The sequence below is a fragment of the Onychostruthus taczanowskii genome, unplaced genomic scaffold, assembly GCF_017590055.1.
Source record: "Onychostruthus taczanowskii isolate IOZ18803 unplaced genomic scaffold, ASM1759005v1 scaffold19, whole genome shotgun sequence".
Lineage (NCBI taxonomy): Eukaryota > Metazoa > Chordata > Aves > Passeriformes > Passeridae > Onychostruthus > Onychostruthus taczanowskii.
This window is the reverse complement of record NW_024499128.1, coordinates 13,910,373-13,927,489: the sequence shown is the minus strand read 5'-3', so window position 1 is coordinate 13,927,489 and position 17,117 is coordinate 13,910,373. Positions and strand designations below refer to the sequence as shown.

At 37.8% G+C, this 17,117-nt stretch overlaps 2 protein-coding genes across 7 annotated transcripts in view; both read right to left on the bottom strand.

Moving 5' to 3' along the window:
* The window catches only part of KCTD5 (potassium channel tetramerization domain containing 5), a 31,137-nt gene extending 28,545 nt beyond the window's left edge, over window positions 1–2,592 (bottom strand). For all 3 annotated transcript variants that reach the window (XM_041401909.1, XM_041401910.1, XM_041401911.1), the window contains exon 1: window positions 2,172–2,592. In XM_041401909.1, the coding sequence (XP_041257843.1) occupies window positions 2,172–2,591 (420 nt within the window). In that variant the 5' untranslated portion in view covers window position 2,592. The remainder of the gene's footprint in view (window positions 1–2,171) is intronic.
* A 170-nt stretch (window positions 2,593–2,762) lies between these two features.
* The window catches only part of PDPK1 (3-phosphoinositide dependent protein kinase 1), a 31,903-nt gene continuing 17,548 nt past the window's right edge, over window positions 2,763–17,117 (bottom strand). For all 4 annotated transcript variants that reach the window (XM_041401905.1, XM_041401903.1, XM_041401904.1 and 1 more), the window contains exons 6-14: window positions 15,712–15,809; window positions 14,872–14,947; window positions 13,329–13,397; window positions 12,728–12,824; window positions 11,272–11,445; window positions 10,629–10,846; window positions 9,733–9,790; window positions 8,641–8,793; window positions 2,763–8,037 (exon numbers count right to left, since the gene is read on the bottom strand). In XM_041401905.1, the coding sequence (XP_041257839.1) occupies window positions 7,930–8,037; window positions 8,641–8,793; window positions 9,733–9,790; window positions 10,629–10,846; window positions 11,272–11,445; window positions 12,728–12,824; window positions 13,329–13,397; window positions 14,872–14,947; window positions 15,712–15,809 (1,051 nt within the window). In that variant the 3' untranslated portion in view covers window positions 2,763–7,929. The remainder of the gene's footprint in view (window positions 8,038–8,640; window positions 8,794–9,732; window positions 9,791–10,628; window positions 10,847–11,271; window positions 11,446–12,727; window positions 12,825–13,328; window positions 13,398–14,871; window positions 14,948–15,711; window positions 15,810–17,117) is intronic.

Genomic DNA, 17,117 nt, shown 5'->3' with positions numbered 1-17,117 from the left:
ATGCAGTAAAAGCATTACATTAAACAATGATGACAAGGTGAGCAAGGCTCTGCTTGTCTATTTTTATGTATTCATCTCTAAACCAAGATTTAAATACAATGGAAAACAAATCCTATTCTGAACAGTAAATATGACCACTACAGCTCATTTATTTGCTGAAATCTGAAATGATTCTCCAACAGTTTTAAAGCTGTGTGTGACATTGTGAAACATACTAAATTCAGAGAGTCAATTTCACTATCCTCATCCACTGAACACTAGTTTGGCCACAGGGTGTGCCAAAGGTTAATCTTTCTCCCATTACATGTGGAAACATACCAGACAGCAAGAGACAGGCTGCCCTGTCCTACTCAACATTAGTACCTGAAGGCAGTTTAAAGGCCAACATGCTACCTTCCTTGAAGCCTCTCAGTTCTTTAAAGTAGGAAGCATTAAGGAAATCATAGAATCACAGAATATCATGAGTTGGAAGAGACCCACAGGGATGAAGTCTAACTCATGGCCCTGCACAGCAAAGCCCCAACACTCCCACCATGTGCCCCTGAGCTTTGTCAACCTCATTTCTTGGGGCCAGGACCATTCCCTGGGAAGCCTGTTCCAGTGTTCAACCAATCTCTTTGAAAAGAAACTTTTCCTTATATCCAACACAAACCTCCCTGACACAACTCCATGCCTTTCCCTTGGATCCTGTCAGTGGTCACACAGAACAGAGATCGATATTGCCCCTCAAGAGGAACATGCAGACAGTGATGAGCCTTGCCTTGGCCTCCTCTTCTTCAGCTGAAGAAGCCAAGTGACCTCAGCTATTTCTCCTATGGCTTCCCCTTCAGAAATTTTGTGTTCCTCCTTCAGATGCTCTCTAAGAGCCTTAGATTCTTCTGATATTGTGGTGCCCAAAACTGGCTACAGGACTCAAAGTGAGGCCACACCCCAAAACAGATCAGAATGGGACAATCCCCTCCTTTGCCCAGCTGGCAATGCTGGACAACAGTGCAGGACACAGCTGGCCCTCCCACCTGCCAGAGCATATGGCAGTGATTTATCTTTTAATCAGGAAACCTTAGAGGAATGCTTTCCTACTCTCTCCCAAACAAAGTTTACCTATCAGCAAGCCACCTATATTTTAAAATTTAGTTTTATAGGTAAATTTAAGCTCTGCATAAAAACCTCAACCAAAACCAAAGACAACTACAAAACAATTCCCCCACCACCACACTTCAACTTTTTTTTTCTTCTAACTCGGGAACATTACATTCCGTTCCCTATCTTAAGTGCTCAATTATCCCTTGTGGAAGTTATGCCTGAAAAAATGATGAAATCTACTAAGCTCACTAAAAAAAAAAAAAAAATTCAAAATTTATATATAATAAACAACTCCTTATTTTCAACCTGTTGGTTATAAGGGTATAAGCTGTTCCTTTCTTTTCCCTAACTGTAGAAAATGCTTTTTTGTCTGTAATGCTTCAAAATTTATTTCAGAGCCAGCACTATATACTTTATATCCATTACTACATACCACACCACAAATAAAATCTTAATAACTTTCTTCCCCTACTAAAAATGAGTCAGAGTGAATACCAAAATATTCACCCACTACTTGCAATCTATGCAGAATATGCAACTCTATGCAACACAGAGAATTCTTTTTCTTTAAGAATTGCTGAAAAGACAGAAGCTATGTCTGAGAGATTATTATCAAAAGTACTTTGCTCTGGTTCTTGTTATTGAACAAGAGAATAATGACAGTGCAGAAATAACACAATGTCAGTGCATGCAGATATTTCATAAAAACGCTAAAACTAAACCCCGTCAAACAACATAAAAATATGACACAAACGTACAAACGATACTGTGCTGTCTGCTCTATTTACGAGCGGTTTTGTTATCCACGAACCCAACTGCTCCGCACGACATACTCATTAAGCAACACTCTTCAGGAAGACTCCCTCCACGGCAGCAGAGTCGTTCCTGCCGCCCCTCACCGCGGCGCCGGGCCGCGCGTTCCCTTCACGCCGGCGGCCGCCTAGGCAGGCGTCACAGCGGGACCAGGCGCCAGCCGCAGCGCACCCTCAGCGCGGCAGGCGGGGAGCGGGCCCGGAGCGGGGAGCGGGCGCGGCGGCGGGGGGAGCGGGCCCGAAGCGGGGTGCGGGCGCGGCGGGGCCCGCGCTCACCTTGTCCGAGTCCAGGTCGGGGTCGGCCTGGCAGAGGCGGAAGAGGAAGGACTTAGGGTCCCTGCAGAGCGTCTGTCGAGTGGTCAAGAAGCAGGTGCCCCCCACGTTCAGCCTCACCCACTTGCCGGGCCCCGCGCCAGGGAGCGGCGCCGAGCTACACCGACGGCAGGGCCCGCCCGCGCCGAGGCCGCCGGCCGGGGGCACCGGGAACTCACAGTGGTTCTCCGCCGCCATCCTCGCCACCGCCGGAAGGGGCCGCCCCGGCTGCCTGGCCCCCGGCGCGCCGCCCACCGGAAGCGCCGGCTGGAACAGGGCCCTGCCCCTTCTCGCCCGCGGCCGCAGCGGCTCCGGCGGGGGGCCCCGGGAGCAGCGCTCGTGTCGGCGGCAGGGCCGGAGGCCACGGGCCTGTCTGTACCCCATGCCCCCCGCCCCACGGCGGAAGGAAGAGGCGGAGGCCGCGCAGAACCCTACATGCCTTTATTACAGACTACCAAGCATAAGTGAAATCCGTCATCCAGTCACTAACTACACATCTACAGCACAGAGATCTGTCGAGAGGAGAATAAACAGTCATTAAATTATGAGATATGATTAAATCATCGACCAATAGAAAATTTATATAATAAAGCCAGAAAAAAGGTGTAAAATATAGTTTACAATAATTATTCACATTCAAGGCTGTACATCAATACATACAACACCATGGCCCCGAACATGAATCAATCCAAATAATTCATATATTAGAATTTAAATAACACAGACTGAACTAGAGGCCAACAAGAGCCAGCAAATAACCTTAGAAGAATAAAAATACAAAAGTGTGTATCATATCATTGCATTATTTGCTTCTGTTTTCACGAGTTCTTGAAGGAGGGGAGATTGTTTTGTGGTTTGTTGAGGGGGGGTCAGGGGTTTTGTTTCTTTGGGGTGAGTTTCTTCTTTCTTTCTGTACATCACAGTTACAGCTACAAACCAGGTAGAGCATATTACACGTGTAACTGACTGCCACCAACCTGAAAACAGCATACAACTATCAAAACTGATTATGGTTCCTGGTTCCTAATTTTTCTCTTTTGTCAGATAGAGTAGTTTTCAGTTCTGCTACCATTGCGAACATTCACCACATCAAGTCAGTTAATACATGGCCATAGGAAGCTTTGTCAAATGGCAATCATCTACATTCATGGCCCAGCTGACAGACAGATTTCTCTCTTGACCAGGGAAAGGACTCGAGGAAATGGTGTGAAGCTGAGGCACAGGAGCTTTAAGTTAGGTGTCAGGAAAAGGCTTTTCACTCAGAGGGTGGCCACTGGTGAACACTGTAACAGGCTCCCCAGGAAGCGGTCAAGCCTGCCTGAGTTCAAGAAGATGTCTGGCACATGGTGGGATTGCTGGGGAGTCCTGTGCAGCGCCAAGAGTTGGACTTTATGACCTTGATGGGTCCTTTCCAACTCAGTATATTCTCTTTACTCTAAAACCAAGCTATTGGGTGCTTAAGAACCTCTCCAACTGTTTGTTGCATAATGGTAATTTCTTCTATGAAAGAGGAAACACTCTGAAATTATCAGTCATAAATGAAAACATGCCATTTTGGATTACAGAACTACTTGTCTGTAAGCTCACTTGATCACCTGATAGACAATCTGCATCATGAGGCTTTGCAGGAGCATTTGATTCATAAAATATTTCCATGAAGCATTACAGGCATTCAGCAAAATTTCAGATATAAATACTGCACCTATTTGTGCAATTTACTAGTAGAAAGAATGATCAGAATCCATCCAGAGGCCACATCTTTAGGCAACTATTAATACACAAGTTCTGTCCTCAGCAAGGTCTTGAAATCAAATGTTTTATCCACAGGCCAAATGAAGTAATTGTCTTGACTTTACTAATTCAGAAGAAAAGGTACATGTGGGAAATTCCCATAATTTTTCAAAGTTCCCAGCACAAAAAATAACTGTATCAAGCACATTAAATTAAGCATCTTGAACTATGAAAGCTGATTAGAATAATCACATCTTTGTTTCAATCCACAATTCTTTTCAGACTTATATATATAGCAGATACTTCACAATTAAATCACATCAGAAGGAGACAAGTAGAGCACAGTACTGATAATTTGATCTTTTTAGCACCTAAGTGCCTAACAAACAGAATTGTAATAGGCAATATCAGTCTGCTAACAATGCCTCAACATCACATCTGAAGTAACTCTTTCTTAATACAAAACCTTTACAAAACTGAACTTTAAGGCAAACGGTAACAAACTAATTTCTCAGTTTATTAAATTCGTCCTAAATTTCTTGTGACTGGGCATGTACTTCATCCTTTAAGCTCCACACCACAGAAAATGATAGAATAAACCTTTCTGAAGTTCAAATACCAAGCAAACCAAAATTACAACACTATTGGCCAGATTCTTCATAAATGATCAACAATTGTTGAAATTTCAAGAGATGGTATGAATCAACAGATTTGGTTTTCAGTAGGTCTGCAGTAAGGAAAAATCTTAAGGAGAGTCTTCAAGTACCTAAATTTTTTTTTTCTCCTTTGAACACCTTGGATTAAAAGCAGAAAAATCACCTGGCCTATGTGCAGCTCTGAAGAACCTCCTTTGCACATTTCATTCCATGAACTCCCATGAACCACAGGAGTGATCTTCAGACAAAGACCTGATTCTATGCCACACCAGGTATAAGCATTTAAAATGGGTACCAGCCCTTCATAGTATGCAGCACCTTTCAACACACATTTAAGTGGACAAACTGGCAAAACATACTTGAATCCACAATTGCTTTGTGATGCCTCACTCTATACTCTTGCCACCTTTCAAACCCACAGATTCTACAGATAGTCCAAGAAATAGAAATACCTCTCCCAGGAAAGTTCTAGTTCCTTCCCAAAAAAGCAGTAGCTAAGTAAGACTGGATTAGGAGTACTGAAGCTCTAAGTGGAGTGATGCCTGTAAGAGATGCTTACAGTTTTCCAATAACAGCATTGTCAAATAATAAAAAAAAAGGACTTCTAGAATGCAGACATCAGCCTTCCAGGTACCTTCTTGACAGCTTACTGCTACCAAGATCTACAAGGCTGGCTGAAAGCTTTTGGTGGGCATGATGAAAGCCTACTGAGAGAAGGTTTTCAAGGTGTGAAAAACCACAATTAATTTGCTATGGTAAAATGATTAAAAATCTAAATATTACAGAAAACATGTTAAAGCACACCTAGATCTTTACCTAGTTAAGCCAATGGAGGTCATTTTGCCAGACATTTTATGTGAGGCCAAGTTTTATCACACTGAACAGCAGTGGCACTGTGAATCTCCACCACTGCCAAACTCCTGTATGAAGTTGGGAATATGTCTGTCCAGATCTCAATACCAGAGACTAAATCCAAAAGTAGTAGGGTTGTCTCCAGTGGACACAATACGTGGCCGGAATTTGACAGCTGAGGAACAAACGGATAGCACTGCAACAGACTTAAAATACACGTCATCTTGGTTAGAATGGCACATATAGCTTACTACAAACACAGATCAAAGGTACAGTGTGCTATTCAAATTTGAGCAACAAGGAGTATACTTTGTACGTGATGGGATTTCTCATGATGCAAAGGGGAACACTTTTCTGTCTTCCTCAGCCATTTACAGGGGCCCTTCTCCCCTTTAACATCAGACACAGTAAGCCAGGGATTTGCTTGTCTCAGGTTTCCATATGTGGTGGGATACAGATGACTACAGGAATGCAGCTGCACCAAAAGAAAAGGCAACTGCACTGTCTCTTCTAAAGACTGGAAAAGCTGAACTGCCATCAAGTTCAACCACATAACACAGTTTTTAAGAGATCGATAATAAATCTCCTTCACCCTGTACAAAAAGATATTCAACATTCACATAATTTCAGAGAAATCTGATAAGTCATTTTTCTTAAACTACTGCTACTAGAGAACAGTAGCCTATGAGTTTTTTGAACATTGCAGAGAAACCTTTCTTTGGAGGAAGGAAAAGCACATCATAATATGACAATTCAAAATGCAAAGTAATGGTATATGTAATGAGTGAATAAATAGGTATGATGATTATACTGCTTTTAAAACAAGGAAGGAATGCCTTTGTCCAGACCTAGGTCATTCTCCTCTGCAAGATTTAGGAACACAAGCATGTAGAAAATACCACTGGGGAAGTTTTTTTTTTAGCACATAAGAAGTTGTGTTTTTGTAACATGACAAGAAATGTTTGACCACAAAAAACAGCCATAATTCGAAGAGGATAAAGGAGATCAATATGAAAAATATTTTCATTTTATAGATATGCTTTAAGTACCATATATTTTCCCCTTTGTATCAATATTTGCCTTTGATTTTTCTCATCATATTACTTTATTATCTGTATTTCAATTCCTTACATTTTTTTCCAGAGTTCCTGAATGTTTGGCCAAGGACCAAAAATAGAATTGACATCTCATTACACAATGAGACCAAAAAAAATTGCCAAGTAATCAATTGTACAACGTTTTCACACTTCCTTCTCTACCCAAGAAAATAGGTTGGCCCCACTAAAATGCACAACACATGCACACCCTGGAAAGAAAGCTTCCAGCCCTCATCTGCTGAAAAGGTGAAAAACTATCTACTATTTCAATAGTAGCCTTTTCTCCCCCATACTAACTAGTTTCTCTTTTAGTTAGCATTAGTTAAAAGCATGCTGGTAAGTTTATTGTCCCTTGATTAAACACACATATGACTTATATTAAAATTTAAACTTAATGTTTAAAATGCTTCAGAAGCCAACATTTCAATTTTAGAAATTTCAGTGCTATGTTCAGCATTTTACTCTCTCAAAAGCTTTATCACTGGAGCCTGTCTGCCAGACAAATACATCTGATTCATTCACATAATTACTATAGTACCACACAAATCCTGCAACCAGAACAATGTTAGGAATTACACAAGGGTGCAACCAACCTGGCTACAAATGCCACATACCAATAAGCTGGGGGACTGTGAGGAAAGGAAGAGGAAACAAAGAGGTGGTACTTAGGAGAGGCATATAAAAGCTCCCTGATGAAACACAGTTTAATGATAATCTGAGAGTCACAGAAAACTCCAGCCCCATAAAATGCAAGGCTGGTACATGATTCGGCGTGTGTGCGTGTGGGTTGGTTTTAACTCATCTTAAGTGAAGCTGGTAATGCAAGGTCTATCCACTAGTCTGCAGCAGAAACAGAACTGAAGTGCACAAAAGCAAGATCTTCACAGCAATGATATGCATGTGGAAACCTCAACAGAAGCACAAAGAGCGAGCAAAGCAACCCTGAATTCCACTAGGTTTTTGCTTTTCTTCCTTTTTTTTTCTTCTTTAAAAAAAAAACAAACAAAAAAAAAACCAAAAAACCCCCAAAAATCCACACAAACAACCAACCATAAAAACCCGAAAAAAAAAAACCAAAAAAAAACCCCAGACAAACAAAAGAAGAAAACCAAAAACAAAAAACCAAAACCAAAAACTAAAGCAAAAAAAAAAAAAAAAAAACCAAAAAAAAACCCCAGACAAACAAAAGAAGAAAACCAAAAACAAAAAACCAAAACCAAAAACTAAAGCAAAAAAAAAAAAAAACCATAAAAAAACCCCAAGAACATTTCAGACGTATGTTTCCCCTTGAGATGGTAATAGGTGGGTTGAAAAGATTCCTCTGATCGGCTGCACACGGAGTTCTAGCAGCAAGTAGGGAAACTGGGAAATTTTGGATGAGCTTTACTATTTTGCAGCATTCTGGTGGTATCTGTGCCGCCAAACTTCATGTATCTTTTTGCACCATTTATGAGCATTCCCACTTGGGTCCATCAGGTAATATGTCCTGTTTGGCTATAAGTGAACAACATTTTAATGATTACTCCAAACATAGTTTAACCAAAAAGCAGTAGTAATTCTGCACCTACCAATAAAAAATTATTCACAATTAGCTCATTAACTTTCTGAAAGTTAAATTAAATTACAGCTATATAACATTATATATTACTGATTAATCATACATCTGGCACCTGAATATTTTTAAGCAGTCAACTGACAATATATTATACACATCTCATGATTCACTACATACAAGGAGGGCTAAATGTTAAGTCATTAAGAACATCCTTCAAAGCACAAAATCCACTTATGGTTAATTTAAACACTAATAATAAAAATACAGTAGCATTTTTATGATAAATGTGTATGTCAGAGTGATTTTGTGTGATTTTTGTTTTATTATTATTCAATTTTGTTTGGGGGTGTGGATTTTGTGCCTTTTTTTTTTTGTTGTTGTTGATTGACTTTGTTCAGGTATTTGTTTAGTTTTAAATTAGGACTATGAAATTTTGTGTCTAAACAATTATACTTTCTCCAGAAAAATCTTTTTGACAACTTACAGAAATTGGCCAAGGACCTTAGAGCAATTTACAAAGAAAATTCAGAAAATAAACTCACCGTGTGAACAAAAAATGTCTTAAAATTCTTGGCTTCTGGACGCAACTCTAAAGACCATGGAATTTCTCCTTTTAGAACTTTGTTGACAGGATCCACATAATACAGGTGGGGTCCCTCCGTAAGCAGCAATTGGCGCCGACGTGCAAACAATCCCTAACAAGAAAAGTAGAAGTAGCAATACAAAAGCAAAACAAAAAAAAAAAAAAAAAGAAAAAGAAAAAACCCCCAGCAAAATCCATGAGGGAATTAAAAATGTAAATTTACACATCACTGAACTGACCAACAGAGGCAGGATAAAACCAGCTCAGTGCTAGGATGGTATATTTGGGGTTGGGGCGGGGGGGAAATCTTTAATTTTACTTTACCTATTTGACCTCATACTCTTTTTAGGGTGTTGCAGTGCATTATTCTACTACGTGGGGAAAAACAATTACTATTTTAGGAAAGTATCTTCAAGTTCTAGCAAAACCTAAAACATCTAGCAGCACAGAGCGAAGCAGAATCTATTTCTCAAAGAAATCAATAATCATGGTTTTGTAGAGAAGACTACAACAAAGCAGGTAGCAACTTATATGAAAGAGAACCTTATTTCTGCTAAAGCTGATGCAGACTATCCTTGCTTATCTGTAAACTGCTGAAATTAACACTTAAAGCTGTTCTAAGATCACCTCTGCCTCTTTCAGGACAAGGGCACCAAGTCATATTCAGGAAAAAAGCACAGTTGAGAATAACATTGGTAATTTTTTGGTATTTTTGGTTCAAACCACATTCAGACATGCATCAAGAAAGTGTTTATTAGATTATATCACGTTGGGAGGAGGAGGAGAAGCAAATCTCATTTGCTACAATCTCAAAATGAAAGCATCAATAGCAGATTTACTTAGGCTTTTCCAAGAAATCAAGAGCACATGACTAAATCAAGAAAAAATCCAATCTACTCACAAGAAAACACTGAATTTTTAAAAATAACTTGTTTATAGGTGACAAATTGTTTAAACAAGGAAGCTTTAAAGCAGGCTGCTTATCTATGCTGCAGCTGTGCAAAAATTTGACAGCTCAATCTTGTTACAGGAAATTAAGAAAAGCCCTTACCTTTCTTTTGTCCACTGGACCCATTTTTAGGATTAAGTTATTTTCTACAAACTGATGCCTTAGAAAAAGAAAAATAACTATTACTCCAGAAGTAATTCTTTCACAGAAACAGCTATAATGATCAAGTAGTTTTTCATGTCATTCCCTAGCATGTCCTTTTCCACGAGAGTCCTGAACAACTTTAGTAGTACTTGAGTTTTGGACTCTTCCTTAGCCCAGACCAGTGAGTTTTTTCTAAAATTTTTCTAAAATTTCTAAAATTCTAAAACTGACCAAACAAAACCAAAACCAAACAGAAGAACCCAAACCAAACAAAACCAACAAACAAAAAACACTAACAACAAAAATTAACAAAAGCAAACAAAACAGGAACAAAAAATAAACAAGAAAACTGTAAACAAACCAACCAACCAAAAAAACCCCCTCAGCACACCTCTCTCCACCCTCCAAGGAACAACAATGACAAAAGTTCACACATGAGAGACTTCTCTAAAGAGTGAAAAGAAATGCTGTTACATAGTCTGGAGGTATTTTGGTTAGATACCCACAGAATATTATCATGCAAAAAGTTCCAACAACTTTTGGCATCTGTAGAAAAGGAGGAATCTTTTCTAATTCTAGGACTGTAGTGCAAAGACTCTGGAAGCATTGGATAGCATCATTCTGCCTATCTTATAAATACAATGCACATCATCTTCTATACCTTGTAAATTTTAGAAATATAATATTAGTGTTTTGCTGCTATTGCTTTAAAAATAGAAGCCAAGAAAAATGTAGTTGCTAATTTTTTACTTTAAAATACTAAGATTGACAAATATGAATTTGAATCAAAATCACTTATTTTCCAGGATTTTTTATTGCTGGGCAAGTTATTTAGCTACATTCGAAGATCCTACCAAGGATTTCCACCAGCTTGTTTTGCCAGAAGTAACCTCTTTTCGTCTTCAGAAAACTGTAAATCCAGCTCAAAGGAATTGTTGTCAAGATCATGAATATACTGTTCAATATTTCCTCCTGATGTCTGTGGTGTACTTGTCTCTGCAGCAGACAGTGAATGGGAAGAGGCAGAACTAGAAACTTGCATGCAACCGAACTGACTCAGGAGATTGTCATACTAAAGGAGGAAACAAAATGAAGTAATTAAATGTCTTTTATTAAAAAGCTTATTTTGCACTAAACTGTGCCTTTTAATTTAAGCATGTTTTAGTTTATTTTGCTTTTGGGCCAAACCCCAGCCTATTCCCTATAGATCAGCAAGCATCTATGCAAAAAAGTATGACTGATCAAAAAGCAAGCCTTGCTTTTTCAAAATACTCACTTGATCAGAAAACAAATGCTGATTTAAGTAAAAATTTAACCAGCAATATTGATTACATGCTTAATAATTAAAATCTTAATTAAAATATAACTAATCCATAGTTTCAGTAAAAATATTTATATTAGTCTTTATATTATTGATTTATATTAATATTCAATATTTATGCTATAATGGAAGTCTCAGGTAGCATCAGAGCTGAATACAGCAGTAGACAAACATACATTTCCATAACAGTCTTCATCATCCTCTGACATAGCAGGTAAATATGCTGTAAGTTTAGGGGGTGTCTGAAGATGCAGGTTCTCCCACACAATGGATTCGAAGAAGGGGTGAGCCTTAAGAGGTCCATATCCTCCCATTTCTTCACAACCTAATCGGCTGGTAGCATCTAGAACCTAAACAAATTAAAATTAAGCTGCATAAAATAATGACAAAGGGCAAGCATTATTCATCACATTTGCAAAGCACCATGTGAAAATGTAAAACCAGTTTGTCCTCCTGCCCTAAGCACACGTATCTATAAGGAGGTTGTTTATAATAAAAGACTTTGTCAGTATGTCTTGTCAACAACATTTTGTATTAGATCAGCTCATAGATCTAAGGACAGGAGCAGTTCTTTAGGTCAACACAATTTTTTGGCTTTGCTTCTTCATAAAGACTGAAAAAAACATACAGAGAAGGCCTGATGAAGCACACCTCATTTTAAGTTTAGTCCACCATCACATTCTAGTGATGCAAGAAGCTGTGGAAACTACAGTTGTTGTTAAACATCAGCCTCTCAAGCACCTCAAAATGACACAGTTCTCAGGATATAACCAGGTTAATACAGTCTGGACTTCACCATTCAGGAGACGCTGTCGTGGCCATAGAACTGGTCTTGGACACAGGAACGCACTAACAGGCCTTTTAGGTTGTATTTATCATCATCCACAAAGGTTAGTGTTTCCTCCCCATCCCCCGCTAATATGATAGATTATTGAACTTAAAAAAGCTTGTAACACCTAAAGTATTTTCTGCTTATTCACGTGAGTATCATGACTGTAATCTCAGTGATGGAACATAACTACTTTTTCTTCCTACTTGTCAAACTTTCACAGGCACAGTAATTCTTAGGCTGATACTATTGAAACATGTTAAGTGCATGCTAAAATGCAAGGCAACTGGATTTATATTGTAATGAATATATCTGCCTGTGATGTACAGGATGCTGTTTTCAACTAAATGATCCCTTATACAACTCAAAACCAATTAATCTGAAAACTGTGTAAGCCTAAGTATTTGAATCTTAATTTGTTTGTAATGCACAGTATCTAGAATTGTTTGCTTCCATTTCATAGAAAGACATTCCTCATCCTTCTAACAATTCTTTTTAGAATTCACATTAAAAAAAGTACTGTTTAATAACAGATGTCAATTTTCAAGACAGTCCCCTACACAGTTAATAATGCTCACAGATGTTCATATTATAAGATTTGCAAGAGTGCATAGAAACTTTCAGAAAAGAGAACTACATAAGCTGAATGTTTTCCAATGTCATCAAACCACTTAATGACAAATCAATTTCAGTTATACCTTTTGGTTCAGGAAGTTAGGCATTTGGGCACTTGGTCAGTTATTAAAAAAAAAAAAAATCAAGACAAACATACTACATTCAAGAAGAAAAGCACAAATATTTACCAACAGCTTTTCCACAAGGTCTTTTGCCTTAGGAAAAAATTTTTCTGGGAAGTCATATTCCAACTTTATTATCTTCTGGAATATAAGATATTCATTTCTGCAGAAGAGAAAAAATATTAACTCTTGTTATTAGTCCTCCATGGTTCTTTCACCTTAACCTGAATAAACCAGACAAATATTAAACAAAAAATCTACAAGTTCAGTTATGTTCCCATAAATCTTCCTAGTGTGAAGGGGTACTATGATCCTGTAAGCACCGGATACTTGAGCAATAACAACAGAAGCTCAAATGACTTAACAGAGAGTGTTGAGGATGTGCCTTATAAACCTCTTCACATACAGTCATACAGTTATATAGTTACCATCATGGCACAAATTAGATGTGAAATTCTTGGATAGTTTAAGGCATCTCTCTCTCAGGAGCTCTAGTTATTGCGGTCTAAGCAACTTCATGACATCAAAAAGGACAAATAAAAGCAGGCATGACATTAATACCAGCTCTGCATAATGAAAATACTTCAGAACTGGCAGTAAGGTAAAAATCCAATCAGAGGCAATATATTTATGATCCACATGTAAATAATTAGCTCAAATCTCTTACCCAGCTCTAAATGGAGGCAATCCAGCTACAAGTTGATATATTATGCATCCCAGAGCCCAGAGGTCAGAGCTTCAAAACAAAGAGGAAAAAACATAGAATCTTTTTTGTAAAAGAAATCTTTAAAATGAAATCTAAAAAGAAAAATTCTTAACCTTCTGCTACTTAAAACATAACATGAACCCAGTGGACAAACCTGCTTTGAATATTTTCCACACTATTTTTACTTCAGCCCTTGAAAGAACAGTAGGCTAGCAACACAACTTAAAAGAAAAAACTGTAGAGTAACAGTCCCACAAAACCTGACTCCAAGCATAGAAGGAGCAAATGGAAGACAGGTAAATTCTCAGTCAAAATAATGGGTAAGTAAAGACTGCTGACTATCCACATGATGATTCAAAGATTCATCCAACTTAATTCAATATATGGCCCTTCAGAGTTAAAATATTTTCCTCTAAATATTTGATTAAAAAAAAAGAGAATATATTACAATACAGTTTTTTACCTTTTCACCTAAAGCTTTTCTTAAGACTCAAACAAAAATACATGCTATAATGGTGAGGGAAAAAGGGTGACTTTCTAGTGTGGTGGGTAAAGGAAAGTTAAGCTTTAGTGTGTTGACCTGAAAGAACACTTTCAACTTATTTTACCTCAAGGTTAGCTACCCACAGATTTGATTAAAGCTTCAAAATCCTCATGGAAGACTAAATACTTAAAAATACTCAAAATAAGAGTTTTTTAATACAGGTGAAGCATTATGCAACTTCTAAAAGGAGATGATATTCTAATTAAGTCTTTCCATTAGCCAAAATAGTCAAAAACTCTTCACTAAAAGAAGATGTGAAAAGTCTGATAGTATCTCTATCACTTCAAGAAACGCTAGCACAAATTACTACACCTATTCACATAAATGATCCAATTAACCTGTCATTTGTCAGCAACTAGCTTACTCTTCCATCAATGCAATAAAATAATATACACATTCAGTGGCATACCATCAATAAGCAATTTTAATGAGTTCAGAAATTTCTTAAGTGCATCACTCATACCCTTGAGATGAGTTTTAAAATGTTGCAAATCCTAAGTACAGTTTAGGAAAGATAACTGCAAGTTGATCTAAATACAAGTCAAAGAAAGCTGCAGCCTTCTCCTTAACTGAACAGCATGAGATATTCTGTTGTTCCTACAGCAGGAAATACCATATTTGAGCAATCTTATATAAAATGGAATTAAAATAATTGTATTACTTGGATAACAGATTCTTCTGATTTATTTATGGGTGAGAAATCCAACTTCACCTTACATGTCTCCTTCTCCAACAACATCTAATCCTGTTAGTAGAACTCAAAAAAAGTAGATAAACTGAGGAAACCAGCCCTCAGACAAGAAGCGATACTTAATAAGAAAAAAAATTTCAAACTCTGTTAAAATACTCAAGCATCTTGTTTCTTTAAAATGCTAAGCTTGCTTGCTTGATTTATCCACTCCTCCCCATTTGACAGTTTCCTGACAGAGTCAGTAAAGTTCTGGAATATAGAGCCCTCACCTTTTACAGGCAGATTTCTCTGTCAGCAGTTCTGGAGAAACATACTGTGCTGTTCCTACAAATGAGTTTGCCCGCGCTGTTAAGGAAAGAGAAAGAAATGAGAAAACACGTACTTAGGCATAAGCCAATATTCCCCTTCCTCACCTATCACCACCCAGTTTAAAAAAAAAAAAAAAGAAAAAACAAAACCCAAAAGGCAACCCACTGCAAGTTACATAATGCTGCAAAGAACCCATGAGAATTTAACTTCTCTACCTATCCACAAAGCCTGCCTGGAAGAAACAAATCAATCTCAGTGATACCTGTTTGGTTGAAGAAGCTAGGCATTTAAGTATTTAGTTATAATATCTACCAGCACAAGTTTGCTGCAGTTAAGAAAAAAGTGTCAATTGAATTCAGTTCAACCTAGTGCTTTTTTCAGGCATTGTTTGCAGCATCTATTTAGAGGCAATTAGTAACAACTGCAGACACATTAATACTACAACCTTCACATTTGTGTAATTCTTTCAGCCACTGGAGTTAAACACGTAAGCAGAGATAAAACTTACTGTATCAGGTGAGCCATGGTACCTGTTTGTTTGTATTCTTGTCTTACAAATGCAACCTGAAGTAGTTCAACTTCCCAGTCTATTTGGTAATCTAGCTGGTGTTCCACTACACCAAAGGCTACCTCCTCTGATACAATCTAAGTAGTGACAGTCAAAACTGTTTTGAGATCTTTTAGTGATTTAGATGAGGTAATGACACTGGAAGGTTACAATCTTGGCAAATACAACACATGTACATTTCAAAGGATCACTTGCTATAATTATTGGTGTCACATAATGAATAATGGCAAACCTTGTCTGCTATCTGCAGATAATACTTTTGCTGTTCCGAAGTCTGTTATTTGAATGTGCATATCTTCATTTAATAAGATGTTCTCTGGCTTAAGGTCCCTGGAAAAGACAGATTTTTATATTCAAACATCACACAAATTAAAGTTGAAAAACTGTCTTATGACTTAGGTACATATAAATGATGCAGACATTCTATAAACATTGTTACAACGACTCCTCTAACATGCAGCTGTCAACCTGCAGACTACCAAATTTTGTTAAATCCATTAACTTTTTTTTTAAACATCACATAAATAATAATCTCAAAACTACGCTACTATGTATGTCACATGTTCAAAAATTTTAAAACAAAACAAACAAAAAACCCAAACAAATCCCAACAATAACCCCACCTCACAAAAACACACACAAAACCCTAAGCCACGTCACTCCAAAGCCTTAATTTACATAACATCTGACAGATTGATATGGCATTAAGATTTTCTATGTCTGTTTCCTCACTGCAAAACTCCAGTTAGTCAAACAGTGGCAAACCCAGCCCCAGCTAATATCCTGAGCAGGTAAGAACAGTGGATCACCTCCATGCATAATCTGCATTTCAAATGCATGCCTACCATTTACATAGACACAGCCTCTGATTCGGAATAAAACCAGACTTCACAGTATCACAAACACGATAGCAGTACAGAGTTAGATGTAAAGAGGTGCATTAGAAACAACTTAAGAGCATTCAGTTACACTGATATGATATGCCTTTGCATCAAGTTTCCTTAGCTGATCCAAAAAAACCTACATACTTCCCTCCTAAGCAGAATCTTTGAATGTTCATAAAGAAATCTAGGAGCATGGGAGTTATTTTGTTTGACTGGCAAGAAAAAAACAGTAAAAACTGAAAGCTGTTTCTGTCAATCACTGTGCAGCACTATTTTCCTCAGATTAAAGCCCCCTACTATGGAAGAGTATGAGTTGTACAGTTTAAAGTCTAGAAACTACCACAGAGAGCAACAAGCCATAAAAACCCTGTTGATTTTCCTGTGCCTGTCCTACGAGAGAAGTAGAAAGTACGTGAATGGAATGGACCCTTTTAACAGTTTTGTGTAGGGCTTTAAGATAGGTATGCATGTAGATACATTGTACTCTACACACAATTCATATATACTGTTTATATAATATATCCTATACCTACATTAATACTGGATTATGGATTTATAACTATATATATAAATACATAGAGAGATATCTGTAATAATTTTTCCAGGGTAGCCTGACATCTTAAAGTGGTTCTATGTCATGTCCTATTTCTTCAGGCAGCAAAAAATCCCAAGAGTTTTCAGGCATTGCTAGAGCTGTGTCCTCAAACTTCATACTAAGTTCTCCAATTGCACAATTTTGCTGTTTTCTTGTGAG